General features: G+C 39.4%; 2 protein-coding genes across 2 annotated transcripts; one reads left to right on the forward strand and one right to left on the reverse strand.

Moving 5' to 3' along the window:
* The first annotated feature begins 215 nt into the window (after positions 1 to 215).
* Positions 216 to 1,105, forward strand: LOC107918288 (serotonin N-acetyltransferase 2, chloroplastic). The gene has a single exon (XM_016847815.2). The coding sequence runs from the start codon at positions 468 to 470 to the stop codon at positions 987 to 989; it is 522 nt and encodes a 173-aa protein (XP_016703304.1). The 5' UTR covers positions 216 to 467; the 3' UTR covers positions 990 to 1,105.
* A 347-nt stretch (positions 1,106 to 1,452) lies between these two features.
* On the reverse strand, positions 1,453 to 2,880 carry LOC107918289 (uncharacterized). Its single transcript, XM_041108688.1, has 2 exons — positions 2,424 to 2,880; positions 1,453 to 1,465 (listed from the first exon to the last, which is right to left on the reverse strand). Exon 1 carries the CDS (start codon positions 2,589 to 2,591, stop codon positions 2,445 to 2,447), a length of 147 nt encoding a protein of 48 aa, XP_040964622.1. The 5' UTR covers positions 2,592 to 2,880; the 3' UTR covers positions 1,453 to 1,465; positions 2,424 to 2,444.
* Positions 2,881 to 7,851: the final 4,971 nt, after the last annotated feature.

Raw genomic sequence — 7,851 nt, forward strand, 5'->3', positions numbered from 1 at the left:
TTAAATCATATATAAAAGATAATTTTTGTAGTTTACTCTAAACCTAAACATACACTATATTTTTTAATATTTATACTATAATATAATATAATACATTTAATTATCATACAATATAAATTACAAAATATATAAAAAATATATTATAAACTCGAGAATAAATTTAACCAATCTTATGCTTTGAATATTAAAATTTAAAATTGGTTCATATTTTAAACAAGAATAATTTTTTATTGAAATCCATTCTTAAAATCTAATGTTTTTATCCAAATTATTTCAAAATTTTAGACAAAAATTTGGGCTCAATTGGTAGTCCGGCTCTAAAACAATGATATAAAAGACCCACAACCTCCCGCCAATCCTATCAGTTTTTCACTACCCATGACCCAACACGTCATTAATAAGCACTGAATTACAAACAAGGCAAAGAAACATCATCCTCCTTATCCACTCATTTCATTTCTCCCTCAATGTTTTCACGTGGCATCATCTCCAACTTCCGAACCCCAACCCTTCCTTTTCCGACATGCAAATACTCCATCTCCGACAAGGACCTCGAGTCCCGAGGCTTCTTCCTCCGCCGCACCATCTCCGACCTCAACCTCGACCACCTCAACTCTGTCTTCGTAGCTGTGGGATTCCCTAGGCGTGACACGGAAAAGATCAAGCTGGCACTTGAACACACCCAATCCATACTCTGGGTGGAGCACAAGAAGTCCCAGAAACCAGTGGCCTTTGCTAGAGCTACCGGGGACGGGGTTTTCAATGCTATAATATGGGACGTGGTGGTGGACCCTTCATTCCAAGGTATCGGGCTCGGCAAAGCTGTAATGGAACGGTTGGTTGAGGAACTGTTGGAGAAAGGTATTTGTAACATTTCATTGTACTCGGAGCCTAGGGTGTTGGGGTTTTATAGGCCTCTTGGCTTCGTAGCTGATCCTGACGGAATTAGAGGCATGGTCTACTCTAGAAAGCAAAAAAAGAATAAATAACTTTTCTTTTAGTTCCATTTCCCAGTTTAACGTTCAATAAGTTAAATATTTGTCCTTTCTTCCAAAACAGATGAAAGCTTACAAATTTATAAAATTCAATCATATCTTCTACTTTATTTTCAGCATTCAGTCACGGTTGATCCACCTTTTCTACCAACTTCTTCATTAGCTTTCAAGTTGCTGCAAATTATTACTAATATGCAGTTGAATTTTTAGTTTTTCAAGTTGAATTGTGTAGGGATAAACAAGCAGATAAATATCAATATAATAGTTATGAGAAAATTGCCTCCGATCTCAATATTTAAACAATAGTACGGTTCATTACAGAAGCTATTATTTTTTAATATAGCAGAGTTCATACATTCTCAAACTAGATATCTAAAACGACTCAGAATTCAACCCATCTAGTACTGCAACTACTGCAAAATGAAACGTTTGACCAACGAAATGGCAACTTCTTTTACCACTTTTGGCACCTGAAAAACATTGAACACAGGTTACAATTTTGCTCGACTTCGTTTCAGTGAAAATTATAAAGTAACTGAACATGAATAAAACAGAGAGAAGTAAGGACACTGATACGTTGACGCTCTACAAGGTTCGTTTTTCTAAGTTTTGCGTTTCAATTTTGCATAGCAAAACATCATTTGTGGATGCTTCATTCCTGTTTGCTGGTAAACAGTTGTATTGCCTCCACCATGAGATTGAGGGCTATTTCTAAATCCAAATTGTAGAAACATTGATTTGATGGAAAAGGGTGCCATTGAAGTCATTCTTTTACCCAAAAGGGTAATGGCACGGCAACAAGCACACTTGACAAACCATACAACATCTCAGTTCAAAAGACACAAGACAAGCAAATTCATGCCTAAATACAAGCAATCACAAAATTCCTAAAAGCAACAAAACATTACACCAACAACACTTCATAGAAACATTCAAAGTTCAATTACATAGCTTAGTAAGAGAAGAAAATTAACAAACCCCAAACACCGTACACAAGCCAAATGCTACTATTCGACATATATCAGAGATCCCCTCGAGGCCATTGGTGATAGTATTTGTGATTATTCTTCCAGAAAAAAAGCAGGTAGACTTATTGCTTCAACATCAAAAGCATTGTTTATGACAGTCCAACAATGTCATGGGTGCATAAAATGCAATGAAATTGAGCTCTTGAATTGTTTTCAAGAGTCTCTTAATTTGTTTCCAGTAGTAAAACAGGTGAAAAAAAAAAAACCAGCATCCTGTTCAAGTAGGGTTATCTATTCCTCATATCAAATCAACTTTGTTTCCCGGTCCAATCATTACTCAACAAATAATGAAAAAAAAAACCCAGAAACCAACGAAATCAAAGGAATCGTAGACACCCAGAAGCAAATTAACAAACAAAAAAACAGGCTATTTCAAAAAAGAGAGCATTAAGGGCATTACCTGTGCATTGAAATATTAAAATCAAGCGACATATTTAGCATGGTGCAAGAAAGCAGCAGAGCAAAGAATTGAAGCAATGAAAGCAAAAATCCCCAACCCGATCATCAGAGAAATCCCAGCGAGCATCAAATCCATCAACGACTGCATGCTTAACCCCATCAAAAACATCTTTCACTCACTCTTTTTCTCCCCCACTCAGAGATTTTCCAAGATAAAAAAGAAGATGAAATTTAAGAACTGGGTGTTTATTTATTTTTCCTTTCAATTTTATTTCCCTAATATTGTAAGCAAATCGTAGAGAGTGTGGAATAATCTCTCATCCCTTTTCGGATCTTTGCTTCCATATGATATGTGTAAAGAGAGAAATGGACTTTGAGACAGGAGTAACCCAGACACAGAAACACATGTATTTTTTGGGATTTGGAAAGGTTTTTCTCAACATCTTTCGATGCCCTCGGCAGTTTTTTTTTTTTTTTTTACTTTTATTACTGCTGCTATTTTCCGCTAAAATATAAAAAAAAGCTAATTTTTTTTAAATTTATCAAAATAGGCTCAGCATTTTATTATTTACCGGAATGAGTTCTTTTTTCCTAAACCGCGTCCACGTCAACGCGATTTGCTGACATGGGAACAAAACGCGGCCTTGAAAGCGTGATTTGTGTCCACGTCAGCAAAGCGCACTGACATGGACACGATTTCGCGGTGTTTCCCACGTTAGGTTTTTTAGGGTTTTTTGGATTTTTAGGGCTTCGGAGAGAAATTAATTAATTAATTAAAATTAAATTACATGGACGCGAAGAATTTGTGAAATCACGCCCTCCTGGACGCGATTTTGCTAAAGTTGGTCTTGGAAGAAATAATTTCGAGTTGACGTTTCTGAGCAAATAGTATAAAATCGCTTCTACCAGGATGCTTTATGAGAAGAATTTGTTAAATCGTGCCCACGTGGACGCGCTTTTGCTACAGTATGTCCTAAAAAAATTATTTCGAGTTGACGTTTCTGAGCAAATAGTATAAAAAACGCTTCTACCAGGATGCTTTATGAGAAGAATTTGTGAAACCGCGCCCACGTGGACGCGCTTTTGCTATAGTAGCATGTTTGGGCTGAGGCCATAAATGAGGCAAAAAATGTTCTCAGAATGCATAAGTCACAGCAGAAACAATTTAGAGAGGCTAAGAAGGTTAGAGTTTCAAATATGAGTGAACGTATTAGTGCTATTATTTACTACGATGGTGAGGTTTGCCACACCGAGAATGGTGTTGTTTTTTTGTCAGACAATACGGTGCGACTGGTTTTTAACCAGAACATAGATTTGACAGAACTTCGTAAAAAAATTAGGCATAAAATTTTCGGAACGACGCCAATGAAAGTTCTGTCTATCACATATAGATTTTGTTCTTCTGTTGATCCGGTGACATATGATTCGTTCGACATAAAAAGTGCACGTAGCTGGAGGCAATGGTGCAGACTCATCTTGCTAGTGGAGCACCTTATATTGAGTTATATGTACAATTTACATCGCCAAATGATGTACTTGCGATCGGTGTTCGAGATGTATACACGACACCTGGCTGACACTCGGTTAGCGGGTTACAAAATATGGAACAGCCCATGTTTGGTAGCGGTGTCGAATGCACATCCCCTGCAAGACACTCTGTCGGTGGATGGGACATGTACGTCGGTGGCTCGATGTTTGATGCTGGAAATATGTATTGGGGAACAACATCAAGTTCTAGTGGGTGACAATCTACATCCAATTGGGGATGTTATCAAATTCCCAGAAAAAAAGGATGATGTACTCCCTACGACGTCAACTGGTGAGGGGACCTCGTATGCTGCAGATGATTGTGGGTTAGAAGATGACTCCGATGTGGATCCACCTCGAGAGCCCGGGCCGGATGGTGCAGAAGTTGGCTTATTTTCTGAACCGGAGCCTATTCCAACAGAACTTGAAGATGCTAAAAGGAGTTCAGATGAAGAAGAAAATCTACGATTCAGAGCATACTCACCTCTAGCCCACATGCATAATGTCGATCTGTCTACAGATGATGCGTTAGAGTTTCCAGATCTACCACACCGGTTGCGCGATCGTACAAGTTTGAGGGGTAGATTCCGGTGAATTTGAAGTTGGTAATCAGTTTACCAACAAGGATAGTTTTATTGGTGCTTTGAAACAACATAGCATAAAAAACGGCGTTAACTACCACGTCGTTAAATCCAAATCTGATAAGTTTGAGGCGAAGTGTGCGGTCCAAGACGACACATGTTCATGGAAAATCTACTCCTCGTTAAGGAAAAGGATAGGGTTGTGGGAGATTAAAAAGTACAAAGGTCCACATACATATGCTGCAGGTACAGTATTGACGGTTTCTGAATAATACTTTTATTATGCAATGTTGCATTATTTAATGTACTTGGTTTATAGGTGTTTCACAAGATCATCCCAAGATGGATTCAGCTATGTTAGCTAGCTTGATACTACCCACGGTTAAAGCAGATCTCAGGACTTCAGTGCCGGTGTTAATTGCCAATATTCGTAGCCAAATGGGGTACACACCCTCTTACCGCAAGGCTTGGATAGCTAAGCAAAAGGCGTTGGAGAGGATGCATAGTGGGTGGGACGCCTCATATAATTAAATATGGCAGTGGTGTCAGGTGCTAGAGAGATACGTCCCAAGTGCCATCACAGACCTTGAAACGGAACATGAGTACTACAATGACCGATTGCTACGTGGATGACAAGTGTTCAAACGCCTGTTTTGGACCTTTAAGCAATGCCGAGACGCATTTCCATACTGCAAGCCGTTGGTACAAATTGACGGTACCTTTATGTTCGGTAGGTATACTCATCGGCTATTGCTTGCAGTGGCACAGGATGGCGGTGGGAGAATTCTTCCAATTGCATTTGCAATAACACCGGGGGAGTCGTTTGATGATTGGAATTTCTTTCTCTCTAGGTTAAGGAGGCATGTGTGCCCCCAACTTGATATCTGTGTTATTTCAGATCGGGGCGCCAGTATACTAGCTACATTTGATCGACAGGGAAGCTTATGGCAGCCACACACCATAGATATTGCCTAAGACACGTTGCTTCGAACTACTACAGGCAATATCCATCTAAAAGCGAACGACAACAAGTGACCAACATGGGTATTTAGTCTATATCTGTGTTATTTTGTTTGTCAATTTGAATTATTTTTATTGGTAGAAGTGGTATAAATTATTCGCTATGATCTTATATTAGCAGGGTATGAAATAAATAAAGATCGTTTTCACGATATGTTGGCAATTTTACGTTCAATTAATAGAAAAGGGGCGGACTACCTTTGTAACATACGTTTTGAACGGTGGACACAAGCATATGACAGTGGCCTACGATATGGCCATTTGACGTCGAACCTGGCTGAATGCATAAATTTTGTTCTTAAAGGAACGCGCCATCTACCGATAACATCGGTTGTGTGAGAGACATATTTTCGTTTGGCGGCGCTATTTCCAAAGCGAGCAGCAAGTTATGCAGGCCAGATGTAGGGAGGCCATGTATGGTGTAGTAAGGTAGTTCAAGAAATTAACAAGGCCAAGGCGAGGACAAACACCATGCACACAGTGTGTCACGATCGAGACAATTTATGGTTTCGCGTGACAGAGTTTGATAGACCGCACCAAGGTGTTGTTGGCGGGCAATATCGTGTACACTTGTAAAATAGGACTTGTGACTGTGGGATGTTTGATGCACTTCGTTATCCATGCGCTCATGTTATTGCAGCTTGTCAGAATCTCCATCTGGATTCGATGAGCTATGTGGACGAAGTGTACAAATTAAAAAACATGTATAGCGTCTGGAGACACATTTTCCGACCGGTCCCAGATGAACATAAGTAGCCGCCCGTATCTCTTGCTCCTTTTAAGCTGTTACCGATTAGAGAATTGCATTGTAAACCAAAGGATCGACCTTACTCGACTAGAATACGTAACAATATGGATATCCGAGAAATAACCCGTCAACAGAAGTTGTGCAGATGGTGTACGAATCCAGGCCATACAAGCCAATCATGCCCTAATCGGAATAGTTGAATGTAATTGTAAATAAATTGTATTTTTTAATTATTTATTGATAATTGTATTAATTGTTAGTAACAGTCAAAACATTTTTTCAAATCTAACATTATGTGAATGTAAAAATATTAACTGATAATTGTATTAATGGTTAATAGAATTCTCAAATAATATCAAAATATTCAAAATATTTGTACAAATTAATTAAGCTCATGTTATTACATCAAATAATATCAAAATATTCAAAATATTTGTACAAATTAATTACGCTCATGTTATTACACCAAATAATATCAAAATAACTCAAAAAATTTTCTATTTTATTATATAAAATAAACTTCTATTTTATTACATTAAATAATATCAAAATAACTCAAAAAAATTTCTATTTTACTACATAAAATAATATCAAAACATTCAAAATATTTGTACAAATAAATTTAAATACAGCAATCAATGTCTATGCCCGAGGGATATAGTGCCACATGGCGGCCGTCGACGGTTACGCGCTAGATTCCTCATTTGTCTAGCTTCCGGTGGCGGTTCTTGTTCCTCCGGCGGGGATTCTGGTTCTTCCGGTACGGCATCTGGTTGTCGGACTTGGGACGATGATCCACCTTCAAAAAATAGTGTATGTGGAGGTGTTTGCATCACGAATGGCGACTGTGTTTGAAACCCATACGTTGGTGGGGATTGGTAAAAATGAGAGCTCCCCGACAGCCTCTATTGCGATCCCTCGCGCGCTGCTGGCCTATACATCGGTGGTCCACTCGGCATAACAGGAAATGGAGCTGAACCGGGCATTTGGCTCCAACCTGCCATAGGACTCAGAAAAGGATACACATAAGGGTTAGGATACATATAAGGGCTAGGAAACGCACTTGGCATCATCTGAAAAAGGCGGTTGTGTGGGTATCATTGGTTGAACTACTGCGTCGGGTGGCTGTGTTGGTGCTTTCGTTGGGCCTGGTGATTGCATGGCCGCTGATGATGAGCCGGGTGAATGTCTGGGCCTCGTTGAGGGGCTGCCTTCGTCATCTTGTCGTCTTGGATTTAGAGGCCCGCGCATTTCCCTTTGGACACGTATTTGCCGCTGCCTCTCCTCTGGCGTCAATAAATACAGCTTGCCATGGATCCTAAACCATGGCATGTATTCCGGAATGCACGCTAACTCCGGAGTGATGATTGGTTCCCGAGTAAGTATATATTCATACCGATCTTCCCACATTTCCATGTACTCAGACCAGTATCTCAGCCAATCCGTATTCAATTGTCGAAGGTTGACTTTGTGTTGATCGTCAAACACCTCAGGATCCACAGGAATCGGTTGTCTACATCCAAACTGTCGTAGCACTCTGTCTGATTGGTGCG

Source organism: Gossypium hirsutum, chromosome D13 (genome assembly GCF_007990345.1).
Source record: "Gossypium hirsutum isolate 1008001.06 chromosome D13, Gossypium_hirsutum_v2.1, whole genome shotgun sequence".
In the NCBI taxonomy this organism is placed as follows: Eukaryota; Viridiplantae; Streptophyta; class Magnoliopsida; order Malvales; family Malvaceae; genus Gossypium; species Gossypium hirsutum.

Excerpts from the sequence above, each read along its gene's own strand:
- LOC107918288 (XM_016847815.2), top strand. The coding sequence starts at position 468 with ATGTTTTCACGTGGCATCATCTCCAACTTCCGAACCCCAACCCTTCCT.
- LOC107918289 (XM_041108688.1), bottom strand. The coding sequence starts at position 2,591 with ATGTTTTTGATGGGGTTAAGCATGCAGTCGTTGATGGATTTGATGCTC.